General features: G+C 38.5%; 1 protein-coding gene across 1 annotated transcript; it reads left to right on the forward strand.

Annotated features, from left to right (window-relative positions):
- The first annotated feature begins 3,857 nt into the window (after positions 1–3,857).
- On the forward strand, positions 3,858–24,049 carry LOC134496960 (vomeronasal type-2 receptor 26-like). Its single transcript, XM_063302675.1, has 7 exons — positions 3,858–3,943; positions 12,651–12,942; positions 13,458–14,312; positions 20,227–20,454; positions 21,093–21,219; positions 21,904–22,569; positions 23,988–24,049. Exons 1-7 carry the CDS (start codon positions 3,858–3,860, stop codon positions 24,047–24,049), a joined length of 2,316 nt encoding a protein of 771 aa, XP_063158745.1.
- Positions 24,050–27,219: the final 3,170 nt, after the last annotated feature.

Here is a 27,219-nt window from a genome sequence, read left to right on the forward strand (position 1 = left end):
ACATGTTGGAATTACAGTATAAACCCAAGGATGTTGCTGGCCTTACAGAAGCTGAGCTAAACCCCTTCAGTATGTTGCTGTTTTTACATTTTAGGCCTCTTTGTGACCCTGAAGCAACCTGGCTTTTATAGCCTGGAAGAGCCAGCTGACTTCTCCCAGTTAGCTGATCCATAATGAAGCAGCAGATCAACATCTACTCCCTGACTGGTCTGAGGGCAGATCAGCACTTTCTACTTCACTTGTTATCAGTACAGGCCACCCACTGCTTCAGTTCCAGGAACAGAAAATGTGGTTCTCTGCCTGCTTCCAGCCCACTGCAAATACACACCCCACCCATCTTTCAAAAATGTTGTCTTCCCTTGAAAGCAAATTTAAACCTTTCCAAGTGGATGCTCTCCAGTACGTCTTTCCCAAGTAGTGACAGCCTGACATGTCCCCTTCACACAAACAGCTGGTTAACACCATGGCTGCCATTTTCTCTACTGGTCAGACCTGCCATTTGTTATTCTCTTCCAGTTGATCCAACAATGGTGTTAATGACCCTCACCCTATGTTTTCCACTCCTACTACTGATTGTAACTCCATTCAATCCTTAATCTCACACAGAGGACCCTGTAGGCATTCAGGGTTGATCCTGAATAGTTTCTGCCCAGGCTGGGTGAAATATGCTCCCCATGCTTTCTCACCTCCTTCCCATGTTACTGCAAAATAGGCCTGCTGCAAGAAAGCTACAAAATTGAAATGAATAATATTTTGTTTCTGTGAAGCTGGACTATCAGTTCTTCCTTGCTCCTTCCAAAATTTCTGTGCAACAGTGCAGGGGAGAAACAAAAGAGCACATGGAAGTTCCCCTTCTTTTTATTATTGTAGGGTCAAAGTAATGATCATACAATAAAGGGGGGGTGAGGGGGGAAGGCAGGTTCTATGTTAGTGTCAAGGAATAGAATGTGAGAAGTAGATATGAAAGCAGAGAAAAAGGAACGGAAGGGGACTAGCAAGGAAGAAATGATCCTTGCAAGGAAATAGCAACCCTTGGCAGCATGGATTAGAAGGGCAAGAAATTGAGGAACAAGCATTTGTGTCCTTTGGTGCATGTAGTCTGGACTGAGCGTCAAGCCAGTCCTTAGAAACATTAGCCATTATTGAATATGAACTTTACGTGTAACAGCTAATGAAAGACAATGCAAACCTTCCCATTCTGGTGTTGATCTTCACAGAAGCACAATCCTGGGAAAAGAATCATAAAGCCAGTTTGGCCTAGTGGTTAGGGCAACAGGCTAGAAACCAGGAGCCTGGGAGTTCTAGTCCAATATTAGGCATGAAAGCCAGCTGGGTGACCTTGGGCCAGTCACTCTCTCTCAGCCCACCTCACCTCAAAGTGTTGTTGTGGGGAAAAGAGGAGGAGGAAGAAGTATTAGTTATGTCCACCACCTTGAGTTATTTATAAAAATAATAAAGGCGGAATAGAAAATAAATAAATAAAATAAATAATTGCAGAGAGGTGATATATGAATCTCCTTGCACTCTTTGAAGTATCTTTAATTCTGAAGTGTTGCATAGCCTTATGCCAATCAGTCATCGGTCTAGCCTTATTTTGAGAGATAGGCTAGGTTTGTGAATCATCTATAGCCCTTTAAAGATCAGTTTTTCAAAATGAATCCAGCCATTAATCTGTGATTTAGCATGTAACAGTAGATGAAAGGGTAATCATGTATGGTACTTGATATCTCCAGTATTTCCCCTTGATAGCATGGAGATCAAAAACATAAAATTACCTGATATATTAGAAATTATATTGACATTGCAGTTCAGAGAAGTGTTGGAAATTCAGCTATAAGTACTGTATGTCATTATGAATTACAAAAATCACATTGTCTTCACAACCAATATGGAAATATTTTTTTCCCGTGGTGTCAGATATATATTGCGACATGTCTGTTTAAATTGGTATGATCTTATAACATCTTGGAATATAAATGGAGCTTAGATGAAGAGATATTAAAGGAATAGGAAAGGAAATAATTTTATTAATGAAATCCAGTTTCTTCTTTTTTAATATTTATATTCAATGATAAAAAAAAGTACTTAGGATAACAGTCCAATTAAAACACTACCTAATTATTGTCAATGTTATATTAGTTCAGTGTCATTGTAAATATTTCACTTATACAAATTTAATGAGGATCATAAAAAAATAAATTCTTTGGTTTCTTTTTCTAATGACTCTCTACAGTACATGTAGATCATAAAAGCAGGTATCTCTGAAGCATAAATTGAATGCAATAACATACAAGTAGGAGAGGCTATCACAACTGGAAGGCACAGCACATTCCAGTCCCAGAAATCTGCAACCTGATTTCATTTTCATTTTTTTTACTTATCCATTTTTCAATGTTTTTATCACCACCCATCTCCACCAAAAGGGGGACTCTGGGTGGTTTACAGTAAAATTTACAATTAAAACTTAAAGCATATGTCATGATCACCGTTGCGATGCTTGTGACATCACAACGGTTCGCATGACAATACAGGGAATTAGGTACCGGGCGGATTAAGGGAAAAGGCAACTAGCTAACAAAAGAGAGCAACAGGTGCTGGCAACAAAGTATTGACTCTAGCCAGAGGCACGGAAGAGAGAGATACAATGTTGCAAAGAAGGTAATTGACAAGACCAGACCACGAGGCGCGCCCGAGCTGTCAAAAAGATTACGGACCTGATCGCCCGGCAATGAACCATCACCGGCCGGGAAAACAGTCAAGGAAACGCCCGAAGCACAGGAGGGGCTCCACGACCCCTCACCTACCGGAAATGGAACCAGCGGGGCTCGGGGCACACCTGGAGTAAGAAGGGGTGGAGCGCTGACCGGTGCTGGCTATTTAAATCCCATTCCGGCACGCTCCACTCATTATCAGCTTTTCTAAGGGCATGCATTCTATACTCAAATAAAACCAGAACCTAAGCCCATACTAGTGTCGGTGGTTTTACTGGGTAGCAGGCAGAGCCTGACATAAAGCTGAGAGTCACCAAACCAAAATCGCCAAGCTCCACTGGACGAATTTTTTTCTGCAGGAGAGACCATCTGGTGAAAACCGGAAACGGGGACAGCGATGGAGCCAGCACTTCACACCAGAGGCGTGAAGGATGGCCCGCAAGATGCAGAGGCGACCCGACAGCGGCTGGAGACAGTGTACCCGAAAGGGGACACAGACACCCTCCCTGTCCACACCGCACCCCAGTTCCAGACCTGGAGCTCCAACCCAGATGGGAGATCCCCGGCGGAAGACGAAGTTGGGGACCAGCAACTCCTCACTTGGGCCGGCAGAGCAGGACCCTGGACGGGAACACCCTACTCCACCTGGAGGCTCCGCTACCCCCAAACGCCCGAGCAGGAAGGCGCAAGGCTATGTACTGGAAAGCATCTGGCAGCACCAACGTCGGACGACCAGGGTACGCCAGACAGGTCACGGCCCTGGAAGCAAGGGTATGATAGCTTGAGCATCTGCTCCTGTCCCCCACATCGACAGATGAGGACATGACCCTGAAAGCCAAGGTACGAGACCTGGAACATATGCTCCAGTCTCTAGCAACAATCGTCAGTGAGCGCTCCAAGACTGAGGTGGCACAGGGGGTAAGAGGGGATCGGGGCAGCATACCCACACCGCCAACAACCCCGAGCGGAAGGGGCCAAGCATGAGACTCTGTCACAGGGATTTGTGGCCCCAGGCCAGTGGGAGCCATCCCTTACCACCCACAGGTAGGGGACCTGCAAATTGGGAGGTTCGCCAAAGACTTCCCCATACAATTTGACGGGAACCCTACAAAACTGTCCTTCTTTCTAACAAATGCGAGGGACTACATGGCCCAATACGGCCATTGCATCAACACAGAAGCTGCTAAAATCTCGACGGTGGCCACCGAGCTCCAAGACAGGGCCGCGGACCAGTACGTGCAGATGTCCGAGTCTGGAGCCCCAGCCTTGGCCAATTTCCATGACTTCTTCGCCGAGTTGAAGCATTACTTTGAGGAACCCCTGGTGAAGGAAAGGGCCAAGTGCACACTTCAAGCACTACGCCAGGGAAGAAAACCAGTGGCCGACTACACCCTCGAATTCAAGGTCCTCGCAGGCAAAATCACGGAATGGTCTGAGGCCACCCTGATCGACATGTTCAAGTGTGGCCTCAACCGGAAGGTGCTTCAATAGGCACTCTACAGGGATGACCCAGCCTCCCTTCATGGGTGGATTTAATTAGCTGGAAAAGCGGAGCATGCTCAGCGCACGTTCCTGCTCGCAACCGCAGATGACAAAATCCTGCCCAGCACAAGAGGACCAGTCCCACAGTCAGGCCCAATCTGGCACTCAGACCAACAACGGAGGCTTGCCTGCGGGCAGTGTACCAGGTGCGGGAAAACGGGCCACCGAGCGGTGGACTGTTTCACAAACAGAACAATGGATCGCCTGCCCAGACCCACACTGAAGACAATGCACAAGCCATCCAACCCCCCCCAGATGGCTGACAGGAGCATTAGCAACCCTGGACAAGGACACGGACACCTCCCTCTCAGGGGACGTGATCGACGCCCAAGAACAGCCGGTGGAAAATGCTCCCCACCTGCTCTAAGCAGTGCCACTGGGCAGGTGGTGAAGGGGCGCAACAACCCCAGGGTGAGTGACGATTGCTCCATCCTGGCAGGGACAATTGAGCTCTCTTATGGCCCTAGACCCTTTGCGGCCGAAGCTATGGTGGATTCTGGGTGCTCCAGAAATCTGATCCACCCGGACATTGTCACTGCAGAGTATAGTCTCATTATACAGGACAGCAGGTGCTAAGAGCAATGGAGCCACCTCAGCTCCTCTCTGTTCCACTGGGCCCCCTGGCCTGATGGCCTAACCAGATTTTGAGGGATTCTGGAAGATCAACAGGGATGGAGACAGCCTCACTTCAGTGGGGAGGATGTTCCATAAGCACCTTGAATTGGAGCTGGAAGCAGACTGGCAAACAATGCTGGGGTGTATCATGTGCTCTTCTAGAAACACATGTAACTACACACACTGCTGCATTTTGCACCAGTTGATGCTTTCAGATAATCTTCAATCTTCAAAAGGCAGCCTCACCTAAAGTGCATTTCAATAGTCTAACCAGAAAGAAGTCTTTGATCTATTCCTTCATTATATTTATATATTTTTGTTATAGTTATATAGTTATAGATTCTATTATCATGAACTAATAAAAGAAGAAGAAAAATACCTTCCTAGAGTACCAAGGCTTAGCTAAGGAAGTCTTGTTGTACTACATTGAATGGTGACCTGGTGTTATTCTTAAGACGCCATGTTACAACTTGTAGAGGAAGTCCAACAGTCACGCAGTGATAGGAAGATTTCACTCTGGAATCTTTTCCTGAAACAAAGTCATCTTGTGAGGTTTCTCTGCAGCACCTATTCTTTGGAATAAGCTCCAAGGTAGAGTTGGCCCTCACACTTCAGGCCTTTATGAAGGCAATTAAAGCTTATCCTTTTCCTCTGAAGCTTGGGTCAGGATAAGCAGAGTTTTCAATAGATATTAGCTTCTGATAGACGTTTAATTTATTTGTTTTGTTTTAATTCTAAGTACATTTTTCTTTGGGAGGGATGTCTTTGTGTGTGTGTATGTGTGTTGCTGAGTTTTGTATAATTCCCAGAGTCATACTGTTGGAAAAGGGTGGCTGTAATAAATCTGATAAATAAATAAAATAAAATAAAATAAAATAAAATAAAATAAAATAAAATAAAATAAAATAAAATAAAATAAAATAAAATAAAATAAAATAAAATAAAATAAAATAAAATAAAATAAAATAAAAAAGCATTCCCACCCCTTTTTTCAGTCGACTCCAAAGTAGCCACTTCATCTGCCTTCTTTTTTTCTATGCTCCTGAATAGGTAGCATTTCACCTAGAAGTGCTAATACTACAATATTAGTATCTATATACTATGTAGAAAATTTAGTGAGTTGGTCAAATTCATTGGCTAGTTATTTATGTCAACATCGGATATCTCATGACACTATTCAACACTCTTCCAGCAAGATCCAGATATGGTGTGAAATTCTACTCCAAAAGTGAGGGGAAGACTATCAAATCTGTGAGTGGATTGAAATATTTTATAGCACTTTAAAGTAATCTGCTTTGGGGCAGGTTCTTATTTTATTGGCTTCAGGGCTTGTTTCATAGAATCAAAGAATTAGACCACCAGGCAGGAGCTATTTGTTGAACTGAAGCATCCCTCAAAGGTACAAAAAAGCCCAACTTGACACAAAAGACATAGCTTTGTGGAAATAGAAAAGCTTTGATGGATCCAAGGAAAATATCTCATATGAAGTCTGCTGAATGAGCAAAATGTGACCTGGTCAATTCAAGGTGGGTGGAGAAAGGATGGAGAAATACTGCTGTGCCATCTTGATCCATTTCCAGGCCAGTCCATTTCTTTGATTTATTTCCTATTTTTATGTCATGATTAGAGAGTGAAAAGATCTTAGAGTATCACTGTAAGACATAAATTGACCACATGCTACCCTTGTGATGTTTGACTTTTGAAGTCAAAATTTCAGCAGCCCATCTGGTGATGTATTCTGAGAGATGTAGTTCAGCAATATGTTAAAGAACTCTGCTGCTTAGATGACACAGGAGAATTGAAACAAGTAGAAAAATATCTAGTCCAGTTCTGGCAGTAGATGCCTCATGAATTTGAGTACTGGTACAAAGACAGATTTGGGCCTAACCAGTTTTGATATATGTATCCATCTCCTAGAAAGCAGCTTTGTTCAGTGTGACCACAACCATTTACGGGAATGATGAGGCAAATAAAGCAAGTTTTTGGTGGGTTTCTTCACTTATAAAAACACACATATTTTATTCTAGTACAGATACCAATAGGGCAAAGAAGCATGCAAAGTGAGTAGGTGATGCCAAAGCTGAAAGGATGATTGGCTTCATTGAAAGCATCAGGCAATTTCCTGGCTAGGAAAGCCACTGTGAAGCTGAGAATGGCAAGGAAGCCCATGAAGCCCAAGACACAATAGAACTTGAAGTTAGATACTTCGTTACACTCCAAAAGGATTTTTTCTGCCATTGAATTCATGTCAGTATCTGGGATTGGGGGAGAGGTTGTCAGCTATATAGCCCAAATAGTGCCTTCTATTAAAGAGCAGCCCAAGCTGATGGACATGGCAAATCTTTCCCCCACCCATTTGGTCATCTAGAAACAGGCTTAGGTACTCTTTCATAAATGTCCCCATCCTTCCATTCATAGATATACTGTACTTTACAGAACCCAAGGGAATGGTTACCCAGATGGCCTGGAAGATCTTTAGGGATCTCGGAGTATGTGAAGTACTGGGTATGTGAACATAAATTCTGGGTGGGTTGGATCTAAGAGAGTTCATAGAATGGTGAAATGGTGTCTATCCACAAGCCAAAATGTAACTGGGCCATACCTGGTTAAACCTTCTTGGCCATATAATTGCATTCTCATCAATGGTGAACATTACTTCTTGGGAATCCATGGGGTTTATCCTTCCAACTCTGACTTTTAGAAAATATTTGAACTTATGATCCCATTGATAATATCAAATCCAGTCTCTAATTCTCCCTTTTGGTCGAAAGACATTTTTTTTTGCTCAGAAGTGTTATTGAATGAGATGCTTCTCATAAAGTGGTTGACCGAAATTTGGAAAAAAGTCAAGTGAAGAGAGATGTATCAGTTACTACCCAATGATTTTAAGTATTATTTGATCACCAAGTGGTAGTTCAAGGCCCCATGAATAGTCCCCTCACTGGGATGGTGGAGCCATGGAACTTATAGTATGAGAGGATGACAGAACAGCTCTACCTCTCTAGCACAAGAGCTCAAATAAGGAAGGTGTATTCCATGTTGGCAGAATGCTGGGAAAGCCTTTAGCCCAGGACAGATCAGAAAAGTCACACACCAAGCATTTCTATAAAAATAATTTATTTACAGAAAGCAAAACAAAAAGCAAAACATATTTAAAGGACTTAGCTCTCATGGCTTGCTACATGCCGGCAGAGAGAAAAAAGAGGAAGTAAGAAACAAGTCCGGGCAGGTTTCCTCCCCCAGGCAATTTGCATGAAGCACGTGCGAGGAGACAATAAAATACAACCTCTTCACCGGGCCAAAATGATTAGGTACAATAGTAGTCTTAATCGTTAGTAGGAAAACCTCAACATTCCAGTCATAGATTGTAAGCACAAAGTGATAACCTTCATTCCCCATTCAAAGTTATCAATAAGGAAGTTTTAAAGACTTAAAGAAGGAAGCTTAGGCAATGTAAAAAAAAATGTTAATAAATACTTAACAGTGCTAATCATGATTATGGTGATGTCACCACCAGAACAGAATGATACAATAAAACAAATGAAATACATAATGGACCTAAATATCAGGAAAAAGGAAAAAAAAATGAATATTTTTTTCACTGTATTTGGGAACTGTTAAAAGAACTAGAGAAATAGAGAAATGCAAGACTCCCGGCACCTCAATGACTTTCAAAGCAGCTAGGTGTTCTCTCACTAAAGTCTTGTCTAGTTTTTTTTTAATAAGAACTTTATTAAATTTCAAAAAAAAAAAAAGGTAAAGCATATAAAGATAGAAAGAGATTGAAGAAAGAAGAAATGAAAGAAGAACTAACTTAAAAGTACAGAAATAAAAAGAAAGATACATAGAAAAAAAAGCTTCAGACTGACCATCTTCATTACAGATAAAAACATGAAAGCACACTAACTTCTTACTATCTTTTTAACTAAGTTACAGATTATTTCCTTTAGTTATAAAACTTTATTAATTTTCAAAATAAAATTATATTGCAGAATATAGAACAGATAGAATACAAGTTGAAAAAAACAAGGCAAAACAAAACAGTACAAAAATAGACACAAAAACATAAGACAGGAGACTTCCGACCTTCTCCAACACAGATATAAAAGCACATAAAAGTTAATATCTTGCCATTAAATAAATATTTAGTGACATTAATCTCTAAAATCAAACCATTTAATCATCAAAATCCAAAACTTTATTTTTCTTTGGCTACAAGAAAATAGTCCAAAAGTGGCTTCCAAATAGAAACAAATCCAGTTACTGTATTTTCTCTTATCAATGCTGACAGTTTAGCAATTCGCACCAGTTCCATCAATTTAATCATCCAGTCCTCCATTGAGGGAATTTGTGCATCCTTCCATCTTTGAGCATATAAGAGTTTTGCTGCTGTTATCATATACAAAAACAGAGTTCATTTTGCTTCTCAAGCTGTTGGTCCATCAAACCCAACAGAAAGAGCTCCAGTTTCAACTCTAAGTCCACTTTGAGAACCTTTTGAATAATAATACATATTTGATTCCAGAATTTCTTAGCTTTTCTACAAGTCCACCATAAATTATAGAAAGTTCCTTCACCCTGTAAACATTTCCAACAAACGTTTGATACCCCATTGTACATTTTGGACAGGTAAAGATTATTTCTGTATTCTTATACAGTCCTAATTGTCAGGTCCCAACATCAAAACTTCATTTTTTTCAGTTTCAAGCAAAAAGTCCAAAAGTGGTTTCCAAATAGGAACCAAGTTAGACAAATTATTTCTTCAATCAATGTAGTCAGTTTTGCCATCTCTGTCGATTCCAATAATTTTGTTATTCACACCTCCACAGTAGGAGAAGTCCTTCCAACTTGTTGGATACAAAAGTCTTGTTGCTTTTATCATATATAACAACAAAGTCCCAAATTTTCTTTCAAACTGTTTATCCATCAGGCCTAAAAGGGAAACTTCTGGCTTCAGTAGTACATTCCCCTTAAGAATCCTTTGAATTAAGTTCCATATCTGGTCCCAATAGTTCTTAGCTTTCTTACAAGTCCACCAATGACAGTAAAAAGAACCTTCGCCTTGAGAATATTCCCAACATATATTTGACATTCCCTAATACAACTTCAACAATTTATCAGGAGTTAAGTACCAAAAATAGATTATCTTATAAAAATTCTCTTTCAAGTTGTAATACGGTGTGAATTTCAGGCCTTTGCTCCACATGACTTGACGACTCGATGGCACATTATCAGTCAGTACTGAAAAGGGAAAATTGGTCAGTTTGCAAAAATCTTGGCAATTGGATACAATTACTTTAGCACACCATTTATCTCTTTGTTACAATGAGGATTCCTTCGTTGTCTTCCTAACTGCCTGTTTATGCAGTGGGAAGGTTGCCACCCAATTTCACGATCAATGAGGAATATGCAGATATTCTGAACTTGCATGAAATTCAATCATTTCTCATAATGCAGATGTTAGTTGTAGCTACCAACAGGTTTGTTTCTTTCTATTTCCCATACTCTGGCCCACTTTGAACATTGTGCAAACTTCACATCTTACAGACCTTAACACCTTCTTTGATGTTAACCTTTTTTTTTTTAAGCTTTCCATGTCTTGTTAAAGATAGTTATAAAACTGGTGGTAGAAGATTATGAGAGTCAGCTGAAGAGATCTGATACATCATATTTTCTTTTCTTTTTTCTTTTGAGATCATAGACCAACAACATTACACTGGAGTTTCTCTTTGCTATAATTTTCAACTCAAGCATAATGACATCTACAACTCCCTAGTGAATCCAAATACTTGATACAAGAACACTGAACCAAGACTAATACATGTTATTAATACAACATTTTATCTCTTTGATTATATTTATTACTAAGGCCAGACTTCCAATAAGTGTGTATTCAAGCCAACATGTCCAACTCAACAAGATAGGTAGTATATGGGACAGGAAATCTTGATGAAAGGTTTTCATTCAAGATGGTGATGTCTGTGGCATCAATACTGGTGATCCTGGTGTTTGAAGAAGTGTGTAACAGTCCTCCTGTGAAATGCCCTACAAGTCTCCCGCTTTCTATTCTTCACAAGCATTACCATCCTGGTGACTTTATCATTGGTGCCATTCTCTCTCAGATCTATCTATTCTCCATTCCAGCAACCTTTCAAAGAAATCCCTCTTTTGAGGTGTTTGACAATATCATGTAAGGCCTTTCATGTTTTTCCTTGATTTGCAACTATGTTACTTCTCCTGGCAAGCCCCTGTCTATTGCTCAAGTGATGTTAGTCTCTCTGAATTATTGGGGACCATCAGTTCATCCTTGTCTGTCATTGTATGCCCAGTGGCAAGACATAAAAATTCTAACTAAACTGTATTGAGACTTGGAGACTTATTGAAACATATAGTATGGGGAGCAAATATGTACCATATTCCCCTTCTTCTTTTTATGCCAGGTAAATTAAAGGAACATTTCATAGAAATGATGGAGCAACTACTCCCTGCTCCCATTGAATCCAAGTTTTGCCAGGAACTGGACTGAACATTGTTCATTCAGAACATTTCGAGAAGCTCAGAGTAAATTATGGGAGAAGATTCACTGAGACAGAGATTTCATCAATTATTATTATTGTTGTTGTTGTTGTTGTTGTTGTTGTTGTTGTTGTTATTTCCAGCGGGAAATGTTTATATATGCATTCATTGAAATAAGTGTAGATTATATCTATCCATTATGGTTTAGCAAATGTTTATACTGACTTGGAAGATGTTAATAGCTTTGACAGAGTATTTAGCAGTGGGGATTTATCTCATACTGATGAACTGATGATGATGATGATGATGATGATGATGATGATGATGATGATGATGATGATTTTTGCTTCCAAGCATCTCGTTTGAACCAGATTTCTATCCTTTCATGTTTTCAAATTTCCTGGCTCTTTTGAACTCAGAGCTTTTTCAAAGGGGTTCATCTATGAGTATTTGCTTAGAAGACTTCTTACAGAAGGGCAGGTTCAATCAGTTGGTAATGTTCATTCTCCTCCATCAGGGAAGTAAAAATTAGTTGCTTTAATATCCAGATATTCAGTCTGATACAAAACATGGAAGTTTCATTGAAGTGATAACTAAACAGGCATGAACATTGAAAGAATCAGGAACAGGTGATCACTCTCAGAAGTGTTACCCAGAAAGAAATGAAGGCATATTGTTACTGAGAACATCACAGCAGATTTCTCTGGATTGGGGAAAAAAAAACTGAATTTTCTCAGCTAGGAAGAATTGCTGTGATCAGAATTAACATTTCACGAACACTCAATTTTCTTTTCCAATGCATTTTAATAACAAGGTATTAAGTGATTGGTATAAAGAGGTAATGAACTACATATGGTCTAATAAAAGAGCACAATTAAATTCAAGATCCTACAGGATTCAGATAAACCAGCTGTATTGGCACTTCTAAGAACTACAAATCTAGCTGCTTATTATGAATCTTACAGAGTTATGGCTTGGTTACATCTACAGAAGGGGCAACTTTTCCAGAGACTTTGAATAAATATATTTAGGTTGACAAAAGCAGAAACAAATAATCTATAAGAGACCATGAAATAATAAGGAACATACTGAATATCTGACATAAACACAGAAATAAAAATTCGTCCAGATAACTACCATCTCGTATTATCGTTAAATGTTTATATATTGGAAGAGAAAAGTTCTAAGAAATTTGTTCTATCAAGAGCTAGTGATTTCTTCAGAATGCAAGATCTAATTACTAATAAGGCGATCTTCTCACTGCAGTGTAATTACCCAGAACTACCAGCATATGCTAGCCTTGCAATTTGCTGTAGAGACCATCAATGACAGTCCAAGGATCTTACCTAATGCCACGCTGGGGTTCCATGTGTTGAACAGCAATTTCCACCCCAAGTGGACTTACTGTGCCTCAGTGGAACTTCTCTCCACACGGGACAAGCTTATCCCTAACTACAAGTGTGATGTGCAAACTAATGTAGCAGCAGTTATTGGGGGACCAAATGCTGATGTGTCTCTCTTCATGACAACCATTTTGTCCATCTACAAGATTCCACAGGTGAGTTGACTTCATGCAATACTGTCAAGCAAGCAATACTTTTGAGATATGACTTCGATTCCATTAGGGAGATAGGATGAACTTAAAGGGACAGGTCCTGTTTCAAGAGCAAAACTTGTTCAAGGGAAAGTGCTCTCTCTCTCTCTCTCTCCTGTTGATACTGGTTTATGAGCCAAAATAATTATTGCTTACTGCTTACTTTTTATTGTGTGTATGAATATGTGTGTGTGTGTGTGTGTGTGTGTGTAATACACACAGAGAGACATACTTTGGGTTTGTGTTATTGATCACCTACTGAGAAAAAATGTCTTCTGTTTATTTCTGGGTAGGTAAATCCATGGCCATTACACTCACAAACCAAATTATCACTGAATTTGAATGAAGTCTACACTGAAAAACTGTTAATGCTTGGGGATCTGCCTAAAAATTTGGAAATGGTTAAAGTACTCATATTAATTGTATTCAGAAAATATCTCAGATACATATCCTTCTTGACTTTTTATTATCTTCTTCAGTTGGCATATGGGTCCTCACCAGGGATGAGTGACATATACCAAAGAGTTTTCCTTCACCAGATATTTCCAGATATCAGCCAACAATATAAGGGGATTCTCCAGCTACTGCTCTATTTCCAGTGGACATGGATTGGAGTGATTTTCATTAATGATGACAGTGGGGAGAGATTTGCAGAAAATCAGCTTCCCATGTTTGCCCAGGGAGGTATCTGCTTTGATTTTATAAAAAAATTTCCAGAAATGAAATTTTCAACTGAAATCTCTGAAATGGTCATGGAAGGTGTGCAAACTACTAGAATCATTATGGAAGGGACTTCTAATACCGTAGTTGTATATGGTGAAATTCAAACAATTGTGGTTTTAAGGGTAATGCTGCATATGTCTGAATTTGAGGAGATCCCAATTAAACCCAAAGTGTGGATTTTTGTAGCACAGATGGATTTCACATCAATGTCTTTTCAACGAGGCTGGTCCATTGACTTCATGCATGGTGCATTCTCCTTTGCAGTTCACAGTGAGGAAGTGCTGGGATTCCATGAGTTCCTTCAGCACAGGAAGCTCACAAATAAAGAGGAAGATGGTTTTGCCAGGGATTTCTGGAAAGAGGCATTTCAGTGTTCTTTCTCCAACGCTACTGGAGAAACAATGGCAGAAGAACTCTGCACTGGAGAGGAGAACCTGGAGCATCTTCCTGGGTCTATTTTTGAAATCAGCATGACCAGCCACAGCTACAGTATCTATAATGCTGTCCATGTAGTGGCAGAAGCTTTGCATGTCATGGAGTCATCTGCAGTGAAAAAAAGAACAAGACAAGATAAGCAGAGACAGCAGCTTCTCAATCAACAACCTTGGCAGGTAATTTCTTGAGATGAATAATACGTATGCCTTCATGTACACACAATTCTGGAGGCTTCAGGCAAGGGTACCCAGTGGTTGAAATTCTGACATTCCTGCAGAATTTTAGACATTCAAACAACAGCTTTGTCATGGCTGCCATTTTTATCCAGTTCATAGCATTTCCTTAAAAGGTGTTCAAGCTGATTGGCCATTCCTGATAACTGGAACTAAGATAATGATCACAATAAGCTAGTTCCTTCTATGTTTGTCCTATTAAAGTTTATTATTATTATTCTTTCATTTCATGATCTGGCAAGATAAATCAACAGGGAAGCCTTGCATAAAGTTACTCACTGCTAACAAACTATGGTATAATTTATTTGCAACCAGAAGTTTAATTGTGTCCAATTCTTAGAGACTGCCTGGACAAGTCCCTGCAGTTTTCTTTGCAAGGTTTTTCAGAAATGGTTTGCCATTACCTCCTTCCTAGGGCTGGGAGAAGGTGACTGGCCCAAGGCCACCCAGCTGGCTTTGTGGCTAAGTTGGGACTAGAACTCATGGTCTTCCAGTTTCTAAACTGATGCCTTTAAGCACTACACCAATGTGGCTCTCATCAGTTAAATACATCCCTTCTAGTATTAACAGCACTATTTGTCAACATCTGCTTTTATATCTTCCTTGTGGCCATTGCAAACAATGCAACATGTTTTGTTACATGTTCATCAACATCACAGAAAATAGTTTTGTTTTTGTTTTTCCTTCTAAACTAGAATGATTCAGTTGGTTTAACAAAGGATGATGAATCTAGATCTAGGTTCCTGATATAATTTGCAAAGTAATAAGCAATGCCTCAAATCTTTCACCTGTGAGTTATTACAAATGCATAAACCATATGTAGTTAGTAGTCCTTTTATCTTCCATCCAAATAGGCTGTTGGCATTGTTTGAAAATGAAGTTCTGTGAAAGCTTGTCTCAGGGAATGGGATGTAGGAGATTGTAAGTAATATGACGATCCTTGTCCATCTTTAAAAGATTGATACAACTTGGCCAACTTAAGCTTGCATACCTGCTCCCTATCTTGTCTAATTTTTTAAAGAAATAAATAGTCCCTCAATAATGTATAATAATTTATGTCATTCAACAGTTCCTGATCTAGGAGTACTTGCAAAAATAATTTTAGACACAAATGCACCCATCTATTACTCTGAAATAGTTTATGGAGGCATTGTTTTGCCAAATATATATTTTTAGTCAACATCTTTGTTTTTTGTTTATTTACTTTAAGTCCTTCCAATGACCCAAATTCTCTCAGTTTCCTCATCAGATGTTCCACAGTATCCAGTAGGTTTTGTAGTATCAAAACTAAATTGTCAGTGAAAGCCAGTAAAATTGTCAGTTTAAAGGCCTCTTTTTTAGTCTTTAATCCCTTTATTTGTTTGTCTCTTTTAACATCTCTATTAAAAACATCCAAAACCAAAATAAAGAGCAAAGGCAACAAAGGACATCCTTGTCTTGTCTCTTTTTGTATATGACAGTGAGGGATTTCACTGACTCATCATTCAAAATGATGCTTGCCTTTTGAGGTGTGTAGAGTGACTTAATTCCCTGAAAAAAATACTCTCCAAAGTCCATATTTTCCAAGAGTTTAAATGTGAAACTCCAGTTCAAATTGTCAAAAGCTTTCTCCGGGTCTAGGAAAATAAATGCCGCTTGATATTCATTACAATATTGTAAGTATTCTATAATGTCAAAAACAATTCTTAATTTATCTTTCAGCTTTCTTTTGGGTAGGAACCCACATTGGTTGTGATGAATAAATTTGTGTAGAATTTTCTTCATGTTTTCAGCGAGTATTGAAGAAAATGTTTTATAATCATTATTCAACAATGAAATTAGACTGTAATTCTTAATTAAAGAGGGTAAAAGTGCAATGTTAGGTTCTTTCCATGAATCTGGCATTGCGGAGCCTAACAGAACAGAGTTCATCAATCTTTTAAAAGGTTGAAGAATCTCATCTTCAATAATGCCAGTAAACCATTGGGACCTGGTGCTTTTCCCAATTTATTTCTTTTTATGGCTTCAACTATTTCAAAAGTAGTTTGTTTTTGTTTTGTTTTGTTTTGTTTTGTTTTGTTTTGTTTTGTTTTGTTTTGTTTTGTTTTGTTTTGTTTTGTTTTGTTTTGTTTTGTTTTGTTTTGTTTTGTTTTGTTTTGTTTTGTATGGCATAGCAGTTCAGTGTTCATGCTGCTTTTCTTGCAGGGAAATCCTTGTGAGGTCCAGCAGCCAGATGTATAGACTATTTAGCCATGACAAGTCACATTCCCCAGGGTGCAGCACGAGAAGGCTAGTCTACATTGCACTGAGTTGGGCTGAGAGAAAGTGACTGACCCAAGGACACCCAGCAGGCTTTCATGCTTAAGGCATAAAAAAAGTGGTTTTCAAAAGTAGTTATAGGATTATTCAATATTGTTTTCTGTGTCTGTGAAAGTTTTGGTAAATCTTATTTATTCAAATATTTGTCCACCTTCTCCAGTAAGACTGGTTATATACACACACACACACACACGCACGCACACAAACATACATACATACACATACACGCATATATATATATATATATACATACACATACACGCATACACACACACACACACACACACACATACATACACACACACACACACACGTTAGAGAAAAAAACTATAAAATGCTTTCTTAATCATCTTAATCATCTTATTGTCTAATAATTCCACATTTCCTTCTTGAAACTTTAATATCATTTTCTTTTCTCTTTCTTTCCTCAATTTATATGCTAGTCATTTTCCTGGTTTATTAGCAAATTCAAAATGTCTCTGTTTAGCATATTTCAACTTTGTTTATATTTCTTTCACAGTCAACATTGACAACTGCTGATGTAGTAACTTAAGTTGGTACACAATATTGTTGTCTGTCAGTTTTTTTCTGTTACTCAATTTCTTTCAGCATAAACTGATCCAAAATTGTTTGTAACTTTTGTTGAGATTTTTACTTAAGACTACTGTTATGGTAGATCAAATGCCCCCTCATAACCATTTTACTAGTATCCCAAACAGTTTTTAGGTCTATTTCATTGTCCAAGTTAATATCAAAAACTCATTTAATTTCCTCTTACAATCCTTTACAATCCTTCACAAACTTTTCTTTTTGTAAAATCAATTCATTCAGTCTCCATCTATATGCCCTAAATGTTTTCTTTATTGTCATACTTACAGGATTATGATCAGAAAAAGTCTGGTAAAATATCCACTTTAGAAACTTTATTCACCAAGCCCCTTGAAATCCATATCATATCAATTCTTGGAAAATATTTTTGTCTCTCAGAATAAAAAGTGCAATCATTTGTCAGTCCAAGAGCCCACCAATGCCAAATTGTCCATCAGATTAAAAAAAGATTTTGGTAATTTCCCTTGCTTAATTTTAATTTGTTTCTCAGAAGTTCTATCAATCAACGGGAAAAAAAACTCCATTCCAGTCCTCCATTAAACACCAACTTTGATATGAAAAAGATGACAATTCATTCAAAAGTTTTGTGGAAAATTTACTTTTATCTTCAGTTGGTACATATATATATATATATATAGTTGATTTAAGATAATAATAGATTTAAGTCCATAAGGTTCCACTTTGACTGCTACATATCTACCATGCTCATCAGCTAATAATAAATGTGATTTCAAATGTGGTTTAACATATAATACAAGGCCATTAATTTTCCCCAAACCTGCTGAAATAAATTATTCTCCCAAATTTGTATGTATGAAATATTTTATATCTTTTTTTCCTTATATGAGTTATAGACATATCACATCATGTTTCAATGTTTTCAAATAATGAAAATTGTTCTTCTTTTTTGAGGGGCATTTGCCCCATTTATATTCCATGTAAGACAGTTCAAGGCCATTTTTGGAAACAACCCACCAAAGTCTTTGGATGTAGCACCCATCTCTTCATCTTGCATTGTGGAATCCAGTTGTTTAGTTCCAGATGCAAACTTTTCAGTTGCATCCTACTGCAACTTAGTTCCATGCTTGACAAGAAAATCTTTGGCTTTTATGGACTGAAGTTAATCTGAACTTTTGTTGTTGGCAATTAAAACTTACCCCTTCCAATTATTCCCAACAAAAGGAATCCAATTCTTTTTCAGAACATCCATTAAGAAGGTATATTCGTTTCTCTTTCTTAAAATTCTCACAGGAATTTCTTTCAATACAATTATATCCATATTATTAATATTAAGTTTAGAATCAAAATGACCTCATAGGACCAATTCTTTTCTTTTCCTCCTAACAAATTGGACCAGAACATATCTCAGCTTGTTATTTATAGTTGCACACCTTGAGTTAATGCTAAAGACTTTTTATATTTCTTCCATCATTTTGTCATCCTCCCATTTAATTAAAGCTGCCAGAGCTTGTGAAATCTTATCTTTAAGGCTTTCCTCCTTAGCTTCAGGAATCCCCCCAAGCCTTAAGCAGAACTCTTTATCTCTTAATTCAAGTAGTGCAATTTTATTAAGCTCATTCTCCCTTTCACCTTCCAGTACATCAACTCTGCTGGTTACTTTTTTCACATCTCCTTCTGTTTTCTCTAATTTCTGTTCCAGTCTTTTTTTCAAAATCAGTAAATCATGTATCCACCTTTTTCTCAAGTTCCACAAAAGATTGAATAACAGGCTGTGTACACTTAGCCATGAACTTCTCAAACATGCTGTTTGGTCCCTCAGATTTGCCAGAGGTTCGCCTTTGTACTCTTCTAGTGGCCATAATTTCTAATTCTCCCTCCCCCCACTTTTATGTATATATGTATTAATTTAAAGCTTCAATGCTTTAAAATCTGATACTTTGGCTCCCTTAGTGACCAATAGTAGTATTTATAATGATAAATGACTCATAATAAAAGGTGGTTGCAGGGGGGGTGGGGAGAAAGTTTTCAAAAACAAAGTATCCAGTCACAGAGCCACCAGTCAAAACAAAAGCCTTCTTTATCAGTGTTTAGAGAAAGTAGTCAACCCCAGCTTAGAAGAACAACCACATCAAATACTTTCCTACAGCAAGTAAAGAAAAAAAACAACCAAGTCCCAAATCTGACAAAATATTTTACGTAAAGAATTAAAATAGAAAATACTCACAACATTTATTCTCTTAAAAAAACAGTTTTAGTAAAAGGTTTGACTTTCAGCTTCCTTGCTCAGACCATAATCCTTTCAAGCAGTTAAAACATATGGAAAGAAGTCCCAAAAATAATAAAAGAGCAACCAAGAGAATCGGTATTTCTGCACTGGGGAAAGCCCCTTTTAATTCAATACTTTGGAAGCAAAAAGGTGATTTTTGAAGTAGGGTGGTTGGAGTTAATGTCCATTTTTCCAGCTTCATCACAGCTTGGAAAAGTTGTCAATCCCACCTCTCAGCTAATCACTCACCATTTGGTCGCTGGGACACCGTTTCATGATCTTTCCACAAGTAACCACTGTCCTTGGGGCACAGGGAGCAATTCCTGGAATTCTCCTTTCCCAGAGAATATTTTGGGGTTCTAAGGTCCTGCCTGAGCTGCCAAATGAAAGCCGCATTGTCAGTCCTAACCCTGGAGTTCAGTAGGACTGATAACTCTGCCATTTTCCCTCCACCGGAACCCCAGATAATCTCATACATTCCAGTACAACAGTCACTGCAGAGAAAATTAAGATTGCCTATGTCAAGAGCAAAAGAATCTACAAAAGGAAAACTGGAAAGAATGAATTAAAACCTCCTATTCCAAATATCTGGGATAAATCTGTATACCAGCTTATTTATTTTACAGAAAGAGTGACTTTAAGAGTCAATTTGATTGTAACTGTATTTATTTAATAGGATGCTGATGATGAGGATGACGATTTGTTGCCCCCATTTTCATGCAGCTTCACCACTACTTGAGAAGTGTTTCATTTAACAACAGTGTTGGGGAAATGCTGTCCTTTAATTCAAAAGGGGAACTTATAGCAGGATTTGATATTATGAATTGGATCACATTTCCAAATCAGTCCTTTCTTAGAGTCAAAGTTGGAGGAATGGCACCAGAGAATGACCCTGGCAAAGTATTCACCATTTTTGAAGATGCAATCAAATGGCCCAGGACTTTCAACCAGGTAAAGCTCATACTAAGATATTTCAATCATTTTCCCATCACATATTTACGGATGTGAAATGTCCCATTTCTTCCCATTCCATCATTTTTTTAAATTCCTTTTCATGTTCTTAATTTAATTTTTGATTTACACAATCTGCCTATAGCATGCTTATGTTTGCCAAGGTTCCTCCGCTTTGTTGAAGACTCGCTGCAGTACAATGTTTAGGGTATTTATGTATTTAAAGAACATAAATAATGGACAGATGCAACCCCCCAACTCTGTCAAAGTCACATTATGTGTATAATTATACAATTCAGTGAAATGTAAGCCATAAAGTAGTCTTTTTTTTTTTTTTTTTTTTTTTGATCCAACCTAGCAATATGGGCACATAAAAAGGGGTCACAGCTCTGGGCACCTCTTTGAATCAAATGAATCACTTCTGGACAAATATCCAGCTTCTTAAGGGGTTGTTGACAAGTGTGATGTGTGCATTCACCTGTGCTCATCACCTCTTTGAATTTATTTCATTGCACAGTTCTGTTCCAGGCCACTGTTAATATTTTTGCAAAAGAACTCTGGGTATAATCTGGAGGTAGATACTTGCAATATTTTTTTTCAGGAAGGATGAAAGATTCTCCTCTTGTGTTTCTGGACAGGCACACCCTCTTTCTGTGTGCAATGCCCATTGCAATCGTGGATACAGTAGGACAAAGATTGAAGGGAAACCGTTTTGCTGCTACAATTGCCATCGATGCCCAGAGGGGAAGATTTCTCACCTAAAGAGTAAGAATTGCTGTATAAAATGCATTAATGCAAAGCCTGTCTGCTCCATATCTTTCCCAATATCTTGAGAAGTTATTTAAAAGGTGTGATTTAAGACTGAGTAGTTCAGGAGATCATGGAGTTTGAAAAACAATTGATGAACTTCTAAGTGCCTGTGGGAGAGGGCAAAAGACAAAAAGGGCACCATGATGTCATGACACAAAGTGACAACTTATATACTTGCATAAGTCATTGAGACCCAAAGAATTAAGGTTGGAGTTTAACTCACTTCTCTGTCATTATTTAGGTTATTATGGGGCGTCTTTATTTATCCTTACCTTGGTAGTCAAAACAGCAACATTACAGAACAAAAACCAGAAATATTAGTTAACAGTGTCACGAAATGTAGAATCTGGATTGATTGTAACTTTTTATAATGACACAAAGAAACAAAACAATAAACAAACCTATTTTAAGTACTGAAATGGAGGGAAGAAAGAAAAGCAATATGTGGTGACAACCCAAGCTTAATGATATATTAAATTTCCTCTAAATGTGATCCTGTGATCTTCGTTATTGCTCTTTTTTGTCTGTTTCCCTTTTCATGACTGCAACTTACATTCATAAGTTTAATATATACTTGTAATACATACAGCTATAATCTATTAAACAGCTTGTTCTTCCTTTTTTTTTTTTAAAAAACAGACTTGGATGACTGTTTTCAATGTCCGAATGATCAGCATCCCAACAAGGACCAGAATCTGTGCCTTCCAAAAGAATTCAGCTTCCTCTCATTTGAAGAGCCTTTGGGAATCACTTTAGTTGGTTTTGCCCTTTTCTTTTCTTTCCTGACAGCTTTGGTGCTTCACCTCTTCATTCAGCACCAGGAGACCCCCATTGTCAAAGCCAACAACCGGAACCTCAGCTATGTTCTCCTCATTTCTCTCTTGCTTTCATTCCTTAACACTTTGCTTTTCATTGGGAAACCCACAGAATTTATGTGTCTCCTTCGACAAACAGCTTTTGGCATCATCTTCTCAATTGCTCTTTCTTCAGTTTTGGCCAAGACCATCATTGTGGTCCTGGCTTTCATGGCCACCACACCAGGAGCTGGGATGAGGAAATGGTCTGGGAAGCACCTGGCCAGCTCCATCATCCTTTTCTGCTCCTTTACTCAAACCATGATTTACAGTGTATGGTTGATAATTGCGCCTCCCTTTCCAGATGTTGACATGCACTCCCTGATGGAAGAAATTATCCTGGAGTGTAATGAAGGATCGGTCACCCTGTTTTACAGTGCCCTGGGCTTTCTGGGCTTTCTGGCTACCATCAACTTCATGGTGGCCTTCCTGGCCAGGAACTTGCCTGACAGTTTCAATGAAGCCAAGTTTATCACCTTCAGCATGTATGTCTTCTGCAGTGTCTGGGTGTCCTTTGTTCCAACTTTTTTAAGCACCAAGGGCAAATACATGGTGGCCGTGGAGATCTTTTCCATCCTGGCCTCCAGTGCTGGCTTATTGGTCTGCATCTTTTCCCCAAAAATGTATGTTCTTGTACTGAAGCCTGAGCTGAACAGCAGGAAGCACCTAAGGAGAAAATAAGAGTAGAAATGATCTTAGTGAGTACCTTACCACAAAGGAGTCTATCATCCAGTTGGATCCTCAAGAAAGTTACTGTTCTGGGTGCTATCAACAGAGGAAATAGGGTCATATTCTAGGATAAAGATTTTTGATGCTATTCTGGCTTTCCATTGTGGGACTGAGGATAGCATCCTTTTATTATAGATATTTTATTTTTATTTATTTTTATTTTATTATTATTCATAGCTTATTGTAACATTCTGTTTTTAAACCCCTTAAACACCAAGCAGGGTGATGAGAATGCATGAGTACGGAAATCATGTCAATAAATAAATAAATAAATAAGTGTTAAGAAAAGTGACTTTCAAGTAAGTATCCACTGTTCAAGTGAAGCTGGCCATTGGTATGGCATATGATGGAAGATGTTATACCTGTGTGTCAGATCAACCCTGTACCTTTGATTAGAGTATAGTCTCATTATAACTGACAGTGTCATGTTTCATTTATTTGCATGTACTTAACAGATTAGCAGAGTGGAGAGTAGTTTATCTATATCATCTGATACATAATGGGAGTTTAGCTTAGGTAGGTACCATCCCAAGATATCTTTGATCTATTCCTTTGTTATATTTATATTTTTATTTTACAGTTATGTAGTTATATTTTGTATTATCATGAACTAATAAAAGACTGAAATATTATATAGCTGTCTGAAGTCAACTGCTTTGTATCAGGTCATCTCTTTACTGGCTTCAGGGCTTGATTTATGGGATCAAATATTCAGAGCTTCAGGCAGTAGCTAGTCGTTGAACTGAAGTATTCCTCAAAGGTACCCAAAGCCCAACTTGGCACAGAAGACATATCTTTGGGCAGGCAGAAGGAGCTGAAAAGTATCCAGGGAAATATCGCCTATGAAGTCTGCTAAATGAGCAAAAATTGATCTGGTCAATTCAAAGTGTGTCAGGAATAGGTGGCAAAATACTGCTGAGCCATCTTGATCCATTTTCCAGTTCATTCCATTCTTTGATTTATTTCCTATGTTTAGGGCACGATTAGAAATTGAAAAGACCTTATGGTATCACTATAAGACATAGATTGACCACCTGCTACACTCCAGATCTTGCTGTGTCAAAATTTAAGCAGCCCATTGAGTGATGGATGCTGGGAGATGCCATTAAGCAATATCTTAAATATTTTTTCTGCTTACAGGATATAGGACAATTGAAGCAAGTAGAAGGATACCTAGTCCAGTTTTGGAAGAAGATACCTAGTGAATTTGAGTAGTTGTACAAACAAATTTGGGCCTAACCAGTTGTGATGCATGTATACTGTCCATCTCCTACCTGGCAGCTTACTTCAGTGTAACCAAAACCTTTTAAGGAAGGAGGAGACCAATAACAATGTTGATGAGTTCCTTTCACATATAAAATCAGGCCTATTTATTGTAATACAAATACCAGTAGACAAAGAGGCATGCAAGGGAAGTACGGTTTTGTCTTAGATTCTTTTTAGCATTTCAAGGGAATGGAATGGGGATACCAACAAATATTTGGGGTATTTGTGTATTTAAAGAACAGAATTTATAGACAGATGCAACTGCCCTCCAAGCCTGTCATAGTTACCTTATGTGGATAATTATACAATTCAAGGAAATGTAAGCCATAAGAAAGTCTTTTTTTTTGGGGGGGGGGGGATATATTCTTACTTTCCATGTTGGCAATCTTCCCTGGTGTAATGACTGTATTACTCAGTCTGCCATTAAGTTCAAATCATACGTGAGTATAGTAGAAATCTCTTTAATGGAGAGTAGCATACAGAATAGCGAGAAAGTTGTGAATGAAAGTTCCCACATTTTTCCCAAGCTAAACAACCCAATGAGTAGAAGCCCCCTCCCTCTCTCAGGCATGCAGCCTCCCCTCTTCATGCCAGTCAGCTCAGCTCCATGCAGATGTCTCCAACAGCTTGGTAGCTTGACCTTGGATACCAGAAATAGTCCAAACAAGATGTTTTCACACTCCCGGGATGTTCCCCTCCCAATTCTACTGACCCACAAGTCCCAACATGTGTTAAGTCCATTCATGGATGTGAGTCCAATCAAATGTTCTGGGAATGTTTGATCGGGAAGCAGGACATACCGCCCATCTGAGAAAAATGAAAACTATACATATAATTAATAATAGAGAATGAAAAGATAGACTCAGGGGAGACAAGGGAGGCAAAAAATATTAAGCAGTAGGTTTGTCAGGGTATTTAGTATGAAACTTTTTTAAGTAAAGCAGGTGCATTGACATGATGACTAGAAACACATTCATTATCAGGAAAATGTTTCCAGCAAATTAAATATTGTAAGGAATCACAATGTGCTCAAGAATTCAAAATTTCTTGAACCTCAAAGTGTTGCTCGCCATCAATCATGATAGGAGGTGGAACGGGTGAAGTAGGGTGCCACCATGGAGAATCACGAAGCTGTTTCAAAAGGCTGCAATGAAATACAGGGTGAATTCTCAGATTGTGTGGAAGCTGGTGTTCTACAGTGACAGTGTTAATGGTTTTAGTAATAGAAAAAAGACTAATGAATTTTGGTCCTAACTTTTTCGAAGGTTGAGGGGAATGGAGGAACTTGGTAGAGAGGTAAACTTTGTCCCCAGTTTTCATAGACCATTCAGGAGAGAGTTTGTGGTTAGTGATTTTTTTATAGGTTTCCTTAGCATCAGTTAGAGCTTGCTGAATGATCGGCCAGGCAGAAGTTAGCTTTTTTGCTCCAGTCTGCTGCAGAGCAATTCGCAGGTGGAGAGAGAGGCAATTCAGGAATAGGGATGAAATCCTGGCCAGTGACAACTTGGAAGGGGGTGAGACTGGTACTTTGATGCACTGCATTATTATAAGTGATGTCAGCAAAGGGGAGGAGAACATCATCCTGCTGTTACTTAATGTAGCAGTGGAGGAATTGCTTGGGAGTAGAGTTAACTGGTTCAGTTGGTCCATCCATTTCTGGATGGCTAGATGAACTTGATGCCTATTTGATTCCAAGTAAGTTTAAAAAAAGATTTCCAAAACTTGGAAGTAAATTCAATTCCGTGATCTGAGATCACATGTTCAGGACATCTGTGTAATCTGTAAATGTGTTGTAGAAAAAGCTTAGCAAGTTGGGGAGCTGTAGGGTTTTTTTAGTACAGGGGATAAAGTGAGCTTGTTTAGAAAACATGTCTATAACTACCCAAATTATGGTTTTATTTTTGCTTTCAGGTAAGTCAACTATAAAGTCCATGGCAATATATATCTAGATAAATTTATTTATTTATCAAACTTTATCATCCCCATCTCCCTTCCAAGTAGGGACTATTGGTGGTTTACAATAAAAAATGAAATTAAAATCAAGTTACAAAAAGCATTTACAAATACAATAAATACACTAGAAATAAAATGTGATGGAATCTAGATGGCTGAAAATTCTCATCAGTCCGTGAGTGTAATAGGTCCACCAAAAATCATTCTAGGGCACTAGTCATCCCCAGGTATGGCTATTCTCCCTCCTGTTCCAAGCTTGCTGGCAAAACCAGGTCTTCAATCTTTTTCAAAAGTTCAGGAGCAAGGGGGCCTGTCTCACATCTGGGGGAAGGATGTTCCAAAGGGCAGGAGCTACTGCAGAGAAGGTACACTTCTGGGACCCCACTAGATGGAATTATTTTACGGATGGGGTCCATAACATGCCCTCTGCATGATCATGTGGGGCGGGTTGATATAATAGGGATGAGATGGTATAAATGTATAAAGAATACTTGTGATGACATTTAATGTGTGTTGGTTGGAGAGGCGAACTTATATATACTTTTGCATGCAAATAACAACAACAACAACAAAAACAAAAACATTCCCCCAGTGAGGCACTATCATGACATGGTTGTGGGTCTTGAGTGCTCTGAGGAAGATGAGAGCTATGCCAGAGATTCAAACATACTGGAAAAGAGCCAGATGAAGAGTGCCTCTCCCATAACCAACATGCTGAGATGTAATTTTCAGAAGCCTATACCAGAATGTTCATCCCCTAGGTCAACAAGGGCTGTACTAAATGTTGGAGTTCCTAGATATCTGGTGATAAGTGGGCTAAAGGACTCAGGACTGTTCACTGAGTAACCAGAACCAGCAGCTGCAGGACTAACTGGAAGAAAACTTGCTTACCTGTCAAAAATATATGAAGATTGAAAAACAAAGAACGAAGGTTTTGCTGTTACAATCAAGTCCAGTGAGAACAGGATATCTGAAAAGAATGCATCAGTTCTAGAAAGAACAATATCCAGAATTGGAAATAACAGAACAGAGGCTAGAAGATCAACATTAATATGTAATACGAAATAAAGTATTCACAGAAGTAGAATTGGAAGACTAGCAAAGGTCAACCCAGGGCAACCAAATCTAAGTCTTGCTAGAAGTAGCTCAGATA

The sequence above is a fragment of the Candoia aspera genome, chromosome 4, assembly GCF_035149785.1.
Source record: "Candoia aspera isolate rCanAsp1 chromosome 4, rCanAsp1.hap2, whole genome shotgun sequence".
Taxonomy (NCBI): domain Eukaryota; kingdom Metazoa; phylum Chordata; class Lepidosauria; order Squamata; family Boidae; genus Candoia; species Candoia aspera.